Here is a 19,001-nt window from a genome sequence, read left to right as displayed (position 1 = left end):
GTTGAATATACAGGACTGAGCAGTCCTCAGGAGCCTACATAGCAATTTTTGGACATATTACCTGATTTATATTCACATTTATCGTTAATTAGTTAGGTAGATGTAAGGATTTGACAGCATCAGCCGAGATGCAGTTATAATTAAACCGAGTGGAATAGAGGAAGTGGAACCTGTTTCGTCGTACAAGAGATGTGTGTGATGCCACTCAAACAACTAGGGGATACTTCTTCGTGAATGTTTGTGCAGGAATATCACGTGATCGTGCTTGTATCCAATGTGAGAGCGAGCAGCGGTCATGTGGGTGTCATGTGCCACAACACAGATATATCCGTGTTTACATGACTGACTTATTTGAACTTACATGTACGTCTTACATGTAAAAGTGCATAAAATGTATCTTTCACTGGGATTGCAAGCAGTTGTGACCATGTGACATTAGGAGAGCCATTAGGAGAGAAGGCTGACTGGTCAGGTGATCTCACGAGGTAATGCTGCTATATAAACAGAAGAGCAGAGGAGAGAAGCACATTTTATTGCAAACACACCAACTTCAATTCCTCTTGTTGATCTTTATCTAACGTTTATCTAACCATGGATGAGGAATCCTCATCCATTGAGGATTCTCAGGATGTAGCTGCCCTGGTCGTGGACAATGGGTCTGGTATGGTAAAGGCTGGCTTTGCCGGAGATGACGCTCCCCGAGCTGTCTTTCCTTCTATTGTTGGACGACCCAAACATCAAGGTGTCATGGTTGGCATGGCACAAAAAGACTCCTACGTCGGAGACGAAGCCCAGAGCAAGAGAGGTATCCTCAGGCTGAGGTGCCCCATCGAGCATGGAATTGTCACCAACTGGGATGATATGGAGAAGATCTGGCATCACACCTTCAACAACGAGCTGAGAGTTGCCCCAGAGGACCACCCCATCCTGCTGACTGAAGCTCCCATGAACCCCAAAGCCAACAGAGAGAAGATGACCCAGATCATGTTTGAGACCTTCAACACACCCGCCATGTACGTCGCTCTCCAGGCTGTCCTGTCCCTGTACGCTTCTGGCCGAAGCACTGGTGTCGTCCTGGATTCTGGATATGGTGTCTCTCACACAGTCCCTATCTATGAAGGTTATGCCCTCCCCCACGCCATCCTCCGTATTAATCTTGCTGGACGTGATCTTACCGAATATCTCATGAAGATCCTGACCGAGAGAGGTTATGCTTTTACCACCACCGCTGAGAGGGAAATCGTCATTGATGTGAAGGAGAAGCTTTGCTACGTCGCCATGGACTTTGAGCAGGAGACGCAGACTGCTGCCAGCTCCAGTTCTCTCAGGAAGTCCTACGAACTTCCTGACGGAAATGTCATCACTATTGGAAACACTCGATTCAGGTGCCCAGAGGCCCTCTTCCAGCCTTCAGTGCTCAGTATTGAGTCTGACGGTATAGACGTGACTTGCTACAAATCTATCATGAAGTGCGATGTTGACATCAGGAAGGATTTGTACGCCAACATTGTCCTCTCCGGAGGAAGCACCATGTTCCCAGGAATCGCTGACAGGATGGAGAAGGAAATCACCGCCCTGGCTCCACCCACCATGAAGATCAAGGTCACTGCTCCTCTAGATAGAAAACACTCCGTCTGGATTGGAGGATCTATCCTTGCTTCTATGTCCACCTTCCAGGAGATGTGCATCTTCAAGGAGGAGTATGACGAATCTGGACCCGGGATTGTTCACAGGTAAGGCCGACTTCCATGCCCCCATTATTAGGGGTCCCTAATTAGTGACGTATAATTAGTAATGAGATCCATCAGTATAATTTAACTGACCTAGAAATGGGCAAGATACAGGGTAGAGTTGATCACACGTCATCTCTGTACATCATAGCTGTGCATTAAGAAATAAACATGATCTTTAAGATTTGACCGCTCGACTCGTATATCACATAAGGGACGAGAGTTCTTCCTAAAGGGGGGTTCTCGTATCTAGGGATGTGAGACGTACATGCCAAAGGCATTGGGCATGCAAATTGCAAAGGCATCACAGAGGATTTAAATCCCGAGTGCATTGCCCAAAACCCTCTGTTCAAGATTTATTGGACCGTAGTTAGACAGTTTTGGGCTTTTGGAGTGGATTTTTTTATTTCTGAGTCTTACATGATTTTTTTCCCATCTATTTTGTCATTTTAACGATTGTTGCTAAATGTACTTGCAATAAATGGGTAAAAACCATTTTATTTTATTTCTATTGATCGAAATTGATCAGCAAACTATATAATCTCATTGTCTTAGCGTTATCAGCCTGACAATTGACATGGCACAACTGCACGTCGATTCAGACGACTATTATTTATTATCAAACTTTACACAAATCCAAAGTAGTTACTAAGAACATCCTAAAGACCTGATAAGTCTATTTAAAAGACTTATAGAACTGAAAACTTACTATAAATGCAAAAAATGGAACTTAAAACTGAAATTATCAAAATCAAAAATTATGCAAAAAAAATGAACTTAAAACTGAAATTATCGAACTAAACAAATTCAAAATAAATTTCTCCACAATTGGCGGTTCGAGGCTAAATACCTTAAGTCTGTCAAGTCGTCACTATTATTCAAATTAATATTTCTTTTATTCAAATCGTCTAAAATAGTTTTAAAAATATTACATTGATGTCTACCAATCCTTCCCCTCATATTTGACATACTATCAACAGCAAAATTTAGAGCTAGTTCAACTAGCCTAGTTGTGGTGGTGAGTTGCAGTCGCTACGAAGAATGTGCCCAAACATTTTCCAGCGGGATTTATGAACTCTCTCTGAAAGTGGAGTTACATTGCAACGAGCATACAAGTCCTTGTTGCTGATGATGCGGGGATAGGTCGTGTTGATGATACGTCTTAGATGTTTGCGTTGACACACATCAACTTTATTGATAATGTTCTGTGGAGCTGCCCAGCTGTTACAGTTGTACAATAAAACAGGGGTAACGAATGCTTCAGACGACTAGAATAATCAAATGAAATTATCTTGAAATCATTGGGTTCAGATCTCGTTGTAGAATTGCTTCATAAAAGGTGTACAGACAGATCTGTCTAAAAAAATCGATCTACCGACACAAGAAGCTTCCAAAGGATTTTTGACGTTTTTGAGTCCCATTAGGTGCCTTTTCCGCGTGTCTTAAGGTCAACTTTTGCCACTTTTACCACTTTTTACCACCTTTCTTGTTTTTCGAATATCTTTAGTTGTGAACATCGTAAAAGGTTGCAGATTATTCATCTTAAATTTCGAAAATTCTAAATATTTTTATTTTTTTCCGCCAAAGGCAACAGTAATCAAATTGCATGAAACGTGAAGAAAAATGCTTTTCAAAGAAAATCCGTACATTTTTGGTTTCAAAAATACTAAAATCGCCAATTTTTGTAGTTATTTAGCCTAGTGTGTCTTGAAAAAGTCCGCGACCACCTATCCAGCTCCACAAAACAGTGTGTATAAGATATTTTTGGCTGGTTTTCCAGGTAGCTTAGTTTTAGAAAATTTTGAACAAGTTAATCTAAAAATATATTTTGTGACATTTTTGGATAACTAATTACAGCTAATTTGATTGATGTTAGTCACAAAATGGACCTTAAAACTATTGTGTCGCAAATTTGTCCGACAACATCAAAGGAAGCGTAATTGGATTTCTTATTCAATCTTCCATGGCCGGAGTGGTATCCTCATCAATTTACTTCTGAGAATGATCTAATGTCCTGTTTTGAGCAATCCATATAATTTGATCAAAATTACTGAGAGAGTGCGCACAGTCTATTATTATAGATTACACTGTATCAAAACCAATTATGTCACCCACCTTGAAATTGTTCTTGATAATAATAAATATGTTGTACGGATGTACCTACGGCTAATATGTGGTACGGCTAATCTTCATATTTTCAATTGATATTTTTGTAAACTATCATGTATTTATTTACTATTTACATCTATACAGTCTACGTACTGTGCTGAACAGGGGTGGGGATACCCGCTGCCCGCAGAGCCAATGAAATCTTCCAGGAATTTTACACGGTTGGCACGGAATTAACCATGTTTCACAGTAAATGTTTGTACAGCGGGAGCTGTTTACATAATTGCACAAATTGTGCAACATAATACTCTAATAGGACCTCAAGTTACATGTTAATGAGGTACGCTGATTAACTGTTTTGATAACAAAACATCTATAAACTATTAACACTTTAATACCAATCATTTACTGAAACATTGTTAACGCAGTCAATCAATTGAACACATCGGCTTATATTATTCGATTAGCCTTGCTAACTGTAGCGTTTTGATTAACTTGTACCTTCCTTTTTGCGGAATAAACCGTCGTATCATTGCATACCCTATCAGTCCAGTTTCGACTTCAACTGAAGTATCAAAATTATTTCACAGAATTTTGAATTTTCTTACTAAGAATGGTCACGTGAACTTCTCCACCCCTGGTTTAACTTTTGCAGATTTTATATCGTGTGGAAGTTAACACTAACAGCGTCAATTTAACATGATTCATTTTTATGTGATGTGTATTAGTATCTTAATATATATAAAGCGAGACGATATAATTATATATGGATGTGTTTATCCGTACCATTTTACTGACACCACGGCATCAACTTTAACGCGACTTTCCGCAAAACCGTAAAAGATATACAACTGAAACTTTTTTTGACTGGGTCAAATGCTTTAATGGCCTCCAAGTCAGCATGAAAAAATAAAAATTGGCCAAGGAACAGGAGTTTTAGAGCCCAAAATTTGGACCCCCAAGTGGTGTCAAAAACGCGAATTAAATAGGTAATAATTAGTTTAGTCTCTTGAGTCTTGACACCATTTTAGGGTTATACGGGTTCCTGCTAGTATATTTGATGCGGAAGTATCCTAGAATGTAGAAATATGCCCAAAAGTTCAAGTTCACTGCCAACAAATTCCCGCTTTAGTCATCTTGTTTCAATTGAGGGTGAAAAAAGACCGATTGTCAAAGCAAGCCGTTCACACTCAACATTCGAGTTCAATGAAGACTCTTTGAGAATCGAGAACAACATGAATTTGAAGCGAAAAGTATCTGATAAGGACGTTTTTGTTTTGAAAGTGAATCCTGCAAAACGCCCGTCTCTTGTTACTTCCGATTCAAGAAAACACACTACTGTACCAGAAAATTTTGAAATGACTTGGCCTTCAGCATGTTCCTCCTCTGACTCGCAGTCAAACCCCCGGCCCCCACTGGTTCAAGTAGCTGCTGGCTCTTCTTCATCAGCTCTATCAGCCCATCTGCCTGTTCCAACTTCCAAGAAAGTATCAAGAACTCGGGTGAAAAAATTGCCCATTTATCGCAGACCTGTAAAAAATCTCTTGGAGGCCCACAAGGAGTGTAATTACGACGATGCGAGCCAGAAAGATATGCCAGAGAGGAAACTGACTGAAACAATAAAACTGGGCACTTCAAAAAAGCTCCTGTCAGAACTCTGCGCTTTTCTACTAAAACGAACACAAAAGTGCGACGTACCTTACAAGACATTTTTGTGGCGGACCAATTTGCGACGACCGAAATTTTGGCGGTCCGAAAATATGGCGAAATTGAACAAAAACCGTCACATTTCGGACGTCACAGAAAATAAGGGTATTTTTCATCATTTTGTTTTCTGACACAAAGCTAAAGGAAATTCAAACTTTTCTAAAAATCGGTAAAATCATGTTGAAACAAAATGAAACTTATAAATCGATTTCTTCATCTTCCTCTAAGGGGTCCGGCTCGACTCTTTCAGTTTCACTTATTGAGTTTGGTATTAAATTGTTTATCTTGACTTAGTCTCTTATAAGACGTTTATGTTCGCACATAAATGTAATTTATTGTAAATTTAAAACGTATTACTTGACATTAAATTCATCATGGAATATTGTGTTTATTTGTCCCACCATCATATCACTAACTTTTCAAGAACAAAATGAATCGATGAAGCCACAATTATTGGAATAAGCTAAAAATAATGCGACGGATTCTATTACGACGACCGAAATTTTGGCGGTCCGAAAATATGGCGAAATTTCGGGAAAACCGTCGCATTTCGTACGTTATAAAAATGTCTTGTAAGGTAGTCAGTGTGACATGATTGTTGGAAAGCCTGGACCCACGAGAGAAGTCCAACACATAGTCAAACCACTACAAGGGTTCGACTACTTTTTTCCAGCAGTTCTGCAAGCAAAAGTAGTTTCTTTTGTGAATAAACGGATTGTCTCTACTCTTCAGAGCCAGAGTAAGTAAACTGTCGACAAGATTTTAAATATTCAGAACCCATTTTTTTTGACCTCACTATTCTCTTAATTCTAAATACTCGTAATTTTTGATCGTAAGATGGACTTGACCAGTATAGTAAAACTCCTAAACAGTTCAAGAAGACCCTACCGATGATGATAGTGATTCTGAAACAGACGACCATTACGAAGATGAATGTGAAGTGGAAGACTCAGCTGGTGTTGCAGCATGGTTTGACGAAGAGCCGGGAGCAGAGCAAGACGATGAAAATGATCAAGAGGTTATTATAACGTCATGGTTATTATAACGTCTCGATTATTCTAAGTGAATCTAGAACACAAAAAATAATATTCTCGTCGTTGGATTATACTTCAATAACTAAGATCTTCAGTGACACACCTTTCTAGGTTCCACTTGAATTTCCAGAGCAACTTGATGTTGACGTAGATCACACAGAAGACGGAACAGATGTGACAACCCGGATTAGAACTGAACTAGACCAACTTGTGGAAGGAGATTACACGGTCACTGCGATGAAGTAACTCTCAATAATTATAAAATTTCCAACCCCATAATTATCCATAGCTATGATAAATATATTAACTAATCACTATTATAGTTGCATACATTGTAAGATAAACATTTTTCCAGGACGAAGAACTCGCGGCGAAGTCTCCATCTTGGAAAGGATTGCTGACTGTTATTGAGTTTAGAGCTTTTATTGGATTGTGGCTCTTGCGGGGCATGTTGGAACAGGGAACTTCGAGATTGAACAACCTTTAATTACTTGAAGCCCTCCCTATATTTTCTGCCACCATGCCTCGGGAGAGATTCAAATGGATCTTGAGGCATCTATCATTTGATGGAGCCGTTCAAACGGAGGACAGGAGCAGTAGGTGGAAGCATGACCGACTTGCGGCCATACGTTACTTGGTCGAGATAATTGTGAACCGCTGGTCGCGGCCGATCTTACCAGATGAACATCTTACCATAGATGAGACCCTGTACAATTTGTACACACAGGTACAATTTGAAGTTTACAACAAGGGTAAGGCCCAAAAGTATGGGGTGAACTTCAAATCCATCAACGCTGTCAGCTTCCCCTACACGTATACTAGCCACGTGTATGCTGGCAAACCTGTCGACTGTCCCAACCAGTTCTACTTGTCGGGTACAGACAATTACACAAAGTGTTTGGTCGACTACCTCTCTGAGCGTGTTGTCCTTTCTGGGAGGAACTTAACAATGGACAGGCTCTACACAAGCGTGGACAAAGCTGAATATCTTTACAGTAAACATCAGGTGATGAAAAGCTTTCTGCACCGTTTTTATTTTTTTCGACACCATTATCAACTGTACTACACTTTACGATTACCATTATCAACTGTTTACACTTTACGATTACTGGTAATTTTGCCGTATTGCCAATATAATATTTTACCTCTAGTTTACTTAGAGTAAGCCATAACAATTATCTCTTCAGATGACCATGGTTGGGACCTTTCAATCAGGAAGGAAAGGGTTTCCAAAAGAGCTCAAAGTCCCCGGAGCACCTTATTCCTCAACGGTGTTTTATGAGAAAGGAGGCCCTATTAGCCTTACCCAGTACAGCGTGAAGAGTAAGAGCAGGGGGAAGGTAAGATCACACTGATAATGCAAAGATAAACAATCTAATAGTCGTTTAATTAAGTTAATCTTCACGTTATATTTTGATGAAACAATGAAAACTATTTTTAGATCAGTGTCGTTGTAATGACTACTCGAAAACCTATAGAGGGTGTCACCAAAGACGAAATTCGGAAGCCTGCAATCTTCAAGCTGTACGATTTCACAAAAGTCGGCACAGATAGCATGGACAGCAGGTAAAAATCAGTATTTTCATATCATTAAATCCAGTGATCCTAAGAAGCGAAAAAAAAAGATTCAAGATATATAATCCATTCATAATCTGATCAGAATCATTACAAGTCTGATTGAACCCTCTTTATACGACATACGGAGCTATTACTATTAGTGTAACAGTATAACATAATTCAGGTTTAGCTCTGGCACATATTCCAGCAAACCGAAGTGTCGTCGCTGGTCAGTTGCAGTGTTTAGCTACATCATGGACACCACCAGGGTTAACATCCAGACCCTGATAGCTCTAAACACTGGCAAGAATCCCCGAAAGGTGAAATCTTTCGATTTTGGGCAAAGATTAGCAATGGATTTGCTGACCCCACATCATTATATACGAGGGAGCTGACTGGGGTACCTCGAATCATCATCCTGAAGACGTACTAGCTACGGGAGATGAATGCTTCCTACGCCATGTGATGAAGATTGGAGACCCGACACAATAGCTGTGGTAAAAAACTACCTTACAGAAACAAGCCCTTGAAAACTGGTCGAAGGTGCGGCGACTGTAAGCGAGACATTTGCTTGAAAAGCATTTCTAGTGGGGCAAAGAGAACCCAGATAAACGGGCTCTCTAAGCCCACAACAAGGTGCGAGAAATGTGGACTAGCCAAATGTAACAAGAAGCATTTGATGAAAGTGTGTGCTTCTTGTTTACAGGAATGTGGCCAATGAACGCATCGTATTCGCATGCCTATTGCCTAATATGATATCTTAGCAGCATGTTTATTTTAATCGATGGTTATCCTACTATCAGTTGTACAATGTACTTGTTCATTGATTATTTATGGTATATTATAATTTATTACCTTGTAACATTAACATTATTTTATCACAACTTAACAGTACTTACATTGAGCACTATTACCGTTTACAATTATATACATTAGATACTCTCACTTTACTCAATACTTTCATTTCGTGTTTTACTTATATGTCATATTCCCTTGAACTGGTCATTCTCAAAGGTGCAGGATAGAGAGGGAAGGGACACGATCCAGTGTGTCTATCAAAATGTAAAATTGAATCAGTTACACTAAAAGGCAATTTTGTTACTATTACTCAGAAATTGGAATGTTGGCTGGATTGGATCATCAAATTAGAGTCATGATTGGGGAGTCGGGACCCTGAACCCGCTCTGACTGGAATCTAATTAGGACAGATTCCAAGCAAATTTGTTAGCAATCCTATACTGTAACTGATGCCTCACGTAATTGTAATTAAATAAATTCGCTGCACTCCTACTAACCATGGGGGATCTTAATTAATGGGGAAATGGTTCTGTTACAGATGGTATTACAAAAATTACATGATCATGCATCGGCCAAGAAGTGAATATCAGCGATATAAATTTTGGAAACGAGAACCGTTTAGAAATTGTAGGACACAATAGGCTACTCCATACTTACGCTAGTCCATATACTGGAGCCATTAGGAGAGAAGAGTGACTGGTCAGGTGATCTCACGAGGTAATGCTGCTATATAAACAGGAGAGCAGAGGAGAGAAGCACAGTTTATTGCAAACACGCAAACTTCACTTCCTCTTGTTGATCTTGATCTAACGTTTATCTAACCATGGATGATGAATCCTCATCCATTGAATCCTCATCCATTGAGGATTCTCAGGATGTAGCTGCCCTGGTTTTGGACAATGGGTCTGGTATGGTAAAGGCTGGCTTTGCCGGAGATGATGCTCCCCGATCTGTCTTTCCTTCCATTGTTGGACGACCCGGCATGGCACAGAAAGACTTCTACGTCGGACACGAAGCCCAGAGCAGGAGAGATATCCTCAGCCTGAAGTACCCCATCGAGAATGGAATTGTCACCAACTGGGATGATATGGAGAAGATCTGGCATTACATCTTCTACAACGAGCTGAGAGTTGCCCCAGAGGACGACCCCGTCCTGCTGACTGAAGCTCCCATGAACCCCAAAGCCAACAGAGAGAAGATGACCGAGATCATGTTCGAGACCTTCAACACACCCGCCATGTACGTTGCTATCCAGGCTGTCCTGTCCCTGTACGCTTCTGGCCGAACCACTGGTGTCGTCCTGGATTCTGGATATGGTGTCTCTCACACAGTCCCTATCTATGAAGGTAATGCCCTCCCCCACGCTATCCTCCGTATTGATCTTGCTGGACGTGATCTTACCGAATATCTCATTAAGATCCTGACCGAGAGAGGTTATGGTTTAACCGCCCCCGACGAGAGGGAAATCGTCATTGATGTGAAGGAGAAGCTTTGCTACGTCGCCATGGACTTTGAGCAGGAGACGCAGACTGCTGCCAGCTCCAGCTCTCTCAGGAAGTCCTACGAACTTCCTGACGGAAATGTCATCACTATTGGAAACACTCGATTCAGGTGCCCAGAGGCCCTCTTCCAGCCTTCAGTGCTCGGTATGGAGTCTGACGGTATAGACGTGACTTGCTACAACTCTATCATGAAGTGCGATGTTGACATCAGGAAGGATTTGTACGCCAACATTGTCCTCTCCGGAGGAAGCACCATGTTCCCAGGAATCGCTGACAGGATGGAGAAGGAAATCACCGCCCTGGCTCCACCCACCATGAAGATCAAAATCATTGCACCTCCAGAGAGAGAATACTCCGTCTGGAATGGAGGATCTATCCTTGCTTCTATGTCCACCTTCCAGCAGATGTGGATCTCCGAGGCGGATTATGACGAATCTGGACCCGGGATTGTCCACAGGGAAGGCCGACTTCCATGCCCCCATTATTAGGGGTCCCTAATTAGTGACGTATAATTAGTAATGATATCCATCAGTAGAATTTAACTGACCTAGAAATGGGCAAGATACAGGGTAGAGCTCACATGTCATCTCTGTACACCATAGCTGTGCATTAAGAAGTAAACATGATCTTTAAGATTTAACCGCTCGACAGTCGACTCGTATATCACATAAGGGACGGGAGCTCTTGCTTAAGGGGGTTTCTCGTATTTAGGGATGTGAGACGTACGTGCCAAAGGCAAGTCATTACTGACTTTCATATCGACAGGTTGAGTGTTGGTAAGACATCCGCTAAGAGGTGAAGGACTAGCCATACCCGACTCCACGTTTAAATCAAAAGTAAGGGCTAGGAGTAAATCTGGGATAGATATAGGTTAGAGTTCACATGTTCTGTAAATCATAACTGGTGGTTCACATCACTAATTATAGGTCACATCACTAATTATAGGTCACATCACTAATTAGACGTCACATCACTAATTAGACGTCACATCACTAATTATACGTCACATCACTAATTATAGGTCACATCACTAATTAGACGTCGCATCACTAATTAGACGTCACATCACTAATTAGACGTCACATCACTAATTAGACGTCACATGATCTGACCCCTAAAAATAGGGGGCCTGTTCAAGATTTATTGGACCGTAGTTGGACAGTTTTATGCTTTTGGAGTGGATGTTTTATTTCTGAGTCTTACATGATTTTTTGCAACTTTTACCACTTTTTACCACCTCTCTTTTTTTCGAATATCTTTAGTTTTGAACATCGTAAAAGGTTGCAGATTAAAGGCAACATGAGTAATCAAATTGCATGAAACGTGGAGAAAAATGCTTTTCAAAGAAAATCCGTCAATTTTTCGTTTCATAAATACTAAAATCGCCAATGTTTGTAGTTGGAGTTAAGTAAATCTCAGCAGATTTAATAATCAGGAATTACTTAAGTGGAAAGGTCTGAAACTGAAAAACGTTAACCACACGATATTAGAGCCTTATCGATTTTCACAGAAACTGCACCAAAGGCACATTCAAGATCGAACCGATACTGCGATAGCCTGCTGTACTATCATTTTATGGATTTCCATGATTAAACAGTGGGGTTAAGATATATTCACATTTGTAATAAATAAAACCTCTCTGTACCGTCAATCATGCTTATCCAAACCGTTGCTGGTTTGTATTTTTGCAGCATGTTTTTACGTACAGTTTTGCTTTTTTGGTTGATCATACAGGACTGAGCAGTCCTCGTGAGCCTACATAGCATCTTTTGGACATATTACCTGATTTATATTCACATTTATCGTTAATTAGTTATGTAGATGTAAGGATTTGACAGCATCAGCCGAGATGCAGTACGACAGTTATAATTAAACCGAGTGGAATAGAGGAAGTGGAACCTGTTATGCCACTCAAACAACTAGGGAATACTTCTTCGTGAATGTTTTTGGAGGAATATCACGTGATCGTGCTTGTATCCAATGTGAGAGCGAGCAGCGGTCATGTGGGTGTCATGTGCCACAACACAGATATATCCGTGTTTACATGACTTACTTAATTGAACTTACATGTACGTCTTACATGTAAAAGTGCATAAAATGGACCTTTCCCTGGGATTGCGAGCAGCTGCGACCATGTGACATTAAGAGAGCCATTAGGAGAGAAGACTGACTGGTCAGGTGATCTCACGAGGTAATGCTGCTATATAATCAGAAGAGCAGAGGAGAGAAGCACAGTTTATAGCAAACACACAAATTTCAATTCCTCTGGTTGATCTTGATCCAACACTTATCTAACCATGGATGATGTCGATGATTTCATGGATGAGGATTCTCAGGATGTAGCTGCCCTGGTCGTGGACAATGGGTCTGGTATGGTGAAGGCCGGCTTTGCCGGAGATGACGCTCCCCGAGCTGTCTTTCCTTCCATTGTTGGACGACCCAAACATCAAGGTGTCATGGTCGGCATGGGACAAAAAGACTCCTACGTCGGAGACGAAGTCCAAAGCAAGAGAGGTATCCTCAGGCTGAAGTACCCCATCGAGCATGGAATTGTCACCAACTGGGATGATATGGAGAAGATCTGGCATCACACCTTCTACAACGAGCTGAGAGTTGCCCCAGAGGACCACCCCATCCTGCTGACTGAAGCTCCCATGAACCCCAAAGCCAACAGAGAGAAGATGACCCAGATCATGTTTGAGACCTTCAACACACCCGCCATGTACGTCGCTGTCCAGGCTGTCCTGTCCCTGTTCGCTTCTGGCCGAAGCACTGGTGTCGTCCTGGATTCTGGAGATGGTGTCTCTCACACAGTCCCTATCTATGAAGGTAATGCCCTCCCCCACGCCATCCTCCGTATTGATCTTGCTGGACGTGATCTTACCGGATATCTTATAAAGATCCTGACCGAGAGAGGTTATGCTTTTACCGCCCCCGTCGAGAGGGAAATCGTCATTGATGTGAAGGAGAAGCTTTGCTACGTCGCCATGGACTTTGAGCAGGAGATGCAGATTGCTGCCAGCTCCAGCTCTCTCAGGAAGTCCTACGAACTTCCTGACGGAAATGTCATCACTATTGGAAACACTCGATTCAGGTGCCCAGAGGCCCTCTTCCAGCCTTCAGTGCTCGGTATGGAGTCTGACGGTATAGACGTGACTTGCTACAACTCTATCATGAAGTGCGATGTTGACATCAGGAAGGATTTGTACGCCAACATTGTTCTCTCCGGAGGAAGCACCATGTTCCCAGGAATCGCTGACAGGATGGAGAAGGAAATCACCGCCCTGGCTCCACCCACCATGAAGATCAAGACCATTGCTCCTCTAGATAGAAAACACTCCGTCTGGATTGGAGGATCTATCCTTGCTTCTATGTCCACCTTCCAGCAGATGTGGATCTCCAAGGAGGAGTATGAAGAATCTGGACCCGGGATTGTCCACAGGAAATGCACCTAAGTCTAAGGACAGGCCGAATGATTTATTGCACTGCAGTTGGACAGTTTTAGGTTTTTGGATTGGATGTTTTATTTCTTACATGATTTTTTTCTATCTATTTTGTAATTTTAACGATTGTTGCTAAATGTACTTGCAATGAATGGGTATCTTATTTATTATTGGAATAGCGTTATCACCCTGACAATTGACAGGTCGTGCAGCCGTCCACAGGACAGACCGAATGATTTATTGGACCGTAGTTGGACATTTTAGGCTTTTGGACTTTGGAGTGGATGTTTTATTTCTGAGTCTTACATGATTTTTTCCATCTGTTTTGTCATTTTAACGATTGTTGCTAAATGTACTTGCAATAAATGGGTAAACACTTTTTTATTTTATTTTATTTCTATCGATCGAAACTGATCAGCAAACTACATAATCTAATTATCTTATTCATATTGGAATAGCGTTATCGCCTGACAATTGACAATTGACATGGCACAACTGCACGTGGTTAATTAATAATTATATGAAATTATCTTGAAATCACTGGGTTCAGATCTCGTTGTAGAATTGCTTTATTAAAAGGAGTACGGACAGATCTGTCTAAAAAAAGGAGTACAGACAGATCTGTCTAAAAAAATCGATCTACCGACACAAGAAGCTTCCGTCCCATTAGGTGCCTTTTCCACGTGTCTTAAGGTCACTTTTTGCCACTTTTACCACTTTTTACCACCTCTCTTGTTTTTCGACTATCTTTAGTTGTGAACATCGTAAAAGGTTGCGGATTAATCGAGGGTGTTCATTTTAAATTTCGAAAATTCTACATATTTTTTAATACTAAAATCGCCAATGTTTGTAGTTGGAGTTCAGTAAATCTCGGCAGATTTTAGTAATCAGGAATTACTAAAGTGGATTGGTCTGAAACTGAAAAACCTTAACCACACGATATTAGGGCCTTATCGATTTTCATAGAAACTGCACCAAAGGCACATTCAAAATCGAACCGATACTGTGATAGCCTGCTGTACTTTCATTTTATGGATTTCCACAATTAATCAGTGGGGTTAAGATATATTCACATTTGTAATAAATAAAACCTCTCTGTACCGTCAATCGTGCTAATCTAAACCGTTGCTGGTTTGTATTTTTGCAGCATGATTTTACGTACAGTTTTTCTTTTTTGGTTGATCATACAGGACTGAGCAGTCCTCGGGAGCCTACATAGCATCTTTTGGATTCACATAGCCATGTTTATTGTGTATAGTTATACGCGTACTGCGGTCGCGCGCTACTGCAAGCGAGAGGGCTCTGGTTAGAGCAATCTTTTGGACATATATAACCTGATTTATATTCACATTTATCGTTAATTAGTTATGTAGATGTAAGGATTTGACAGCCCGAGATGCAGTACGACAGTTATAATTAAACCGAGTGGAATGAAGGAAGTGGAACCTGTTACGTCGTACAAGAGATGTGTGTGATGCCACTCAAACAACTAGGGGATACTTCTTCGTGAATGTTTTTGGAGGAATATCACGTGATCGTGCTTGTATCTAATGTGAGAGCGAGCAGCGGTCATGTGGGTGTCATGTGCCACAACACAGATATATCCGTGTTTACATGACTTACTTAATTGAACTTACATGTAGGTCGCTTCCTCGAATCCTCGCGTCCATATATGGTTAAAAAAGTGCATAAAATGTATCTTTCACTGGGATCGCGAGCAGCTGCGACCATGTGACATTAGGAGAGCCATTAAGAGAGAAGACTGACTGGTCAGGTGATCTCACGAGGTAATACTGCTATATAAACATAAGAGCAGAGGAGAGAAGCACAGTTTATTGTACTTCCTCTTGTTGATCTTGATCCAACACTTATCTAACCTGCAACATGGATGAGGAGGATGAAGCTGTCCTGGTTGTGGACAATGGGTCTGGTATGGTAAAGGCCGGCTATGCCGGAGATGACGCTCCCCAAGCTGTCTTTCCTTCCATTGTTGGACGATCCAACATGGGACAGAAAGAGTCCTTCGTCGGAGACGAAGCCCAGAGCAAGAGCCGTATCCTCAGCCTGAAGTACCCCATCGAGCATGGAATTGTCACCAACTGGGATGATATGGAGAAGATCTGGCATCACACCTTTTACAACGAGCTGAAGGTTTCCCCAGAGGAACACCCCGTCATTCTGACCGAAGCTCCCATGAACCCCAAAGCCAACAGAGAGAAGATGACCCAGATCATGTTCGAGACCTTCAACACACCCGCCATGTACGTCGCTATCCAGGCTGTCCTGTCCCTGTACGCTTCTGGCCGAGCCACTGGTGTCGTCCTGGATTCTGGAGATGGTGTCTCCCACACAGTTCCAATCTCTGAAGGTTATGCCCTCCCCCACGCCATCCTCCGTATTAATCTTGCTGGACGTGATCTTACCGAATATCTCATGAAGATCCTGGCCGAGAGAGGTTATGCTTTTACCACCACCGCCGAGAGGGAAATCGTCAGGGATATCAAGGAGAAGCTTTGCTACGTCGCCTTAGACTTTGACCAGGAGATGCAGACTGCTGCCAGCTCCAGCTCTCTCGAAAAGTCATACGAACTTCCTGACGGACAGGCCATTACCATTGGAAACGAGCGATTCAGGTGCCCAGAGGCCCTCTTCCAGCCTTCAGTGCTCGGTATGGAGTCTGACGGTATAGACGTGACTTGCTACAACTCTATCATGAAGTGCGATGTTGACATCAGGAAGGATTTGTACGCCAACATTGTCCTCTCCGGAGGAAGCACCATGTTCCCATCAATCGCTGACAGGATGGAGAAGGATATTACTGCCCTGGCTTCACCCACCATGAAGATTAAGATCATTGCACCTCCAGAGAGAAAATACTCCGTCTGGATTGGAGGATCTATCCTTGCTTCTCTGTCCACCTTCCAGGAGATGTGCATCTCCAAGGAGGAGTATGACGAATCTGGACCCGGGATTGTCCACAGGAAATGCACCTAAGTCTAAGGACAGGCCGAATGATTTATTGTACTGTAGTTGGACAGTTTCAGGTTTTTGGAGTGGATGTTTTATTTTTGAGTCTTACATGATTTTTTTCTATCTATTTTGTAATTTTAACGATTGTTTCTAAATGTACTTGCAATAAATGGGTATCTTATTTATTATTGGAATAGCGATATCACCCTGACAATTGACATGGCACATGACTCGACCTCGTGTTGATATTGCCATGCCTACACGTGGTTTACTGGTTTCAGCGGACTAGGATAATAAAATAAAATTATCTTGAAATCACTGGGTAGGGTTCAGATGTCGTTTATAACATATAAAAGGAGGGATTACAATTTTAATATTCCCCTGCGACCTTAACACTTAGAATCCAAAAGTAGGGCTCACAGCTCATTAGAGCTAGTAAATAGCCATGCCCATAGGACAGGTCACATGGCTGGTTGTTTATGCATGTGGGTACTTGTATCTTACCAAAATGCAAAAACCTTGGACTTCTCGGCATATCACTTGACCGTCACATGATGTTATCTCGTGGAGGTATTGTATCAGATCGAGCAGGCACAGGACCGATCTTTTGATCATGAATATGGTGATCTATAGTGATTTTGTGATTTAGTCCATAAATGCCAGGATCTTCCCCTTAACCCTTGTCATACGTTGTATGACCGGCTCCCCCTGTAGCGTCGAAGACGCTTTAGTGAAGCGACCGTGGGGTCACCGTGGGGGCGACCGTGGGGTCACCGTAGGGGCGACCGTGGGGGTCACCACGTGATACAACTTAACCCCTGGTTGGGGGAAACAACTCATGTCCATTTTAGAATTAATAGAGATAGTACGTGTTGGTACTTTTTTGGCTGGCTGGGTTTCAGCATTCAAGACTGCTGGATTAACCTTTTGTTTCGTCTAGAAACTCATATAGCGTTTTATTTTTGTTTTTCTTAACCTTGACGATATACATGATACACAATACTGGCTAACAGTCTCCACGACGTTCGAAAACCTGATTAACGCTATGTACCGGGCCTTCACCTAGTATAGCCATGAGTCTACGTGACGCGCTTGTTTCACAAGTAGAACTAAAATGTTTTGTGCCTCCTACCGCCTACGGCGGTCGCGCGCTACTGCAAGTGAGATCAGAGGGCTTTGGATAGAGCAATACCGGGCCGTGTAACCATATTTATATTGAAGTAAATTCATTCGAATATTCTAAAATTTACAATTAGAACTTAATATATTAATACAGATATTAAAAATTCCCAATTATCGGGAATTAAGAAAATTGAGAAAATTTCCAAGTCGGGAATTTAAACTTTTTTGTCATACGTTGTATATAACCCGCCGAGCACGATTGCGCGGCTACCCCTGTATCGTAAAAACTTTGTAGCGCTATGCACTACTGGGCCGCGCCGCCGCGCATCTTCTCGCAACCGTATGCAGATCGGCGAAATTAGAGATGCGAAGGATTGACATCTGACACCGTGAATCAATAAAAACTCTACATAGTGAAACGACCGTCGCGTGGGGGTTACGTAATCATCCCAGTATTCGGGAATCCCGATGTCGGCATTAACTTCAATAACAGTGATATCAAGCATCAAGTGACACTGCCGAACAATAATCGGGTGATGCCTTACTGGGCCGCGCTCAGCCTGTCATTCCGTCTAATCTCTATTGTTTACCAACATTAAAGCCTGGGGTCCTCATATCAGGTAAGTGATGCCTTGTCATACGTTGTATGACCCGCCGCGCACGAGTGCGCGGCTCCCCTGTATCGTCAGGACCATAGTGAAACGGCCGTGGGGGTCGCAACGTGATATAAGTGATGCCAGTATTGGAGAAAAATAAACAAATGAAACAAATATAAATTATACACTTATACGACCACGCACTCGTGCGCAGCGGGTAAGGCCCACGGCTGGCCGGCTGGGCTTACATAAAATTTTTACATTTTGTGCTGATCACGTATTATGGGCCCTACCCGGCCGGGCCCGGGTAGTATAGGGCACATAACGTGAGGCAAAATGAAACAATGTTGAATGTGAGGCAACTTGCATGTGGCGAGAACAAAGAAGCTTAATTGAGCGTACGTGCTAAATTACTTTAAAGTCAATCTTGATC

The 19,001-nt window shown here is 41.9% G+C and overlaps 4 protein-coding genes across 4 annotated transcripts; all 4 read left to right on the top strand.

Annotated features, from left to right (window-relative positions):
- The first annotated feature begins 582 nt into the window (after positions 1–582).
- Positions 583–1,752, top strand: LOC134822439 (uncharacterized). Its single transcript, XM_063833527.1, has one exon. It carries the CDS (start codon positions 592–594, stop codon positions 1,735–1,737), a length of 1,146 nt encoding a protein of 381 aa, XP_063689597.1. The 5' UTR covers positions 583–591; the 3' UTR covers positions 1,738–1,752.
- Positions 1,753–9,835: 8,083 nt separating this feature from the next.
- On the top strand, positions 9,836–10,925 carry LOC134821626 (actin-like). Its single transcript, XM_063832328.1, has one exon. It carries the CDS (start codon positions 9,846–9,848, stop codon positions 10,923–10,925), a length of 1,080 nt encoding a protein of 359 aa, XP_063688398.1. The 5' UTR covers positions 9,836–9,845.
- A 1,749-nt stretch (positions 10,926–12,674) lies between these two features.
- On the top strand, positions 12,675–13,910 carry LOC134822440 (actin, cytoskeletal 1A-like). The gene is made up of 2 exons (XM_063833528.1): positions 12,675–12,743; positions 12,774–13,910. The coding sequence occupies exons 1-2, from the start codon at positions 12,735–12,737 to the stop codon at positions 13,890–13,892; spliced, it is 1,128 nt and encodes a 375-aa protein (XP_063689598.1). The 5' UTR covers positions 12,675–12,734; the 3' UTR covers positions 13,893–13,910.
- A 1,854-nt stretch (positions 13,911–15,764) lies between these two features.
- Positions 15,765–16,902, top strand: LOC134822441 (actin-like). Its single transcript, XM_063833529.1, has one exon. The coding sequence runs from the start codon at positions 15,765–15,767 to the stop codon at positions 16,872–16,874; it is 1,110 nt and encodes a 369-aa protein (XP_063689599.1). The 3' UTR covers positions 16,875–16,902.
- Positions 16,903–19,001: the final 2,099 nt, after the last annotated feature.

This window comes from Bolinopsis microptera, chromosome 10 (assembly GCF_026151205.1).
Source record: "Bolinopsis microptera isolate Bmic1 chromosome 10, MBARI_Bmic_1.0, whole genome shotgun sequence".
Lineage (NCBI taxonomy): Eukaryota > Metazoa > Ctenophora > Tentaculata > Lobata > Bolinopsidae > Bolinopsis > Bolinopsis microptera.
The sequence above is the reverse complement of the archived record's forward strand: the minus strand, read 5'-3'. Positions and strand labels throughout refer to the sequence as shown.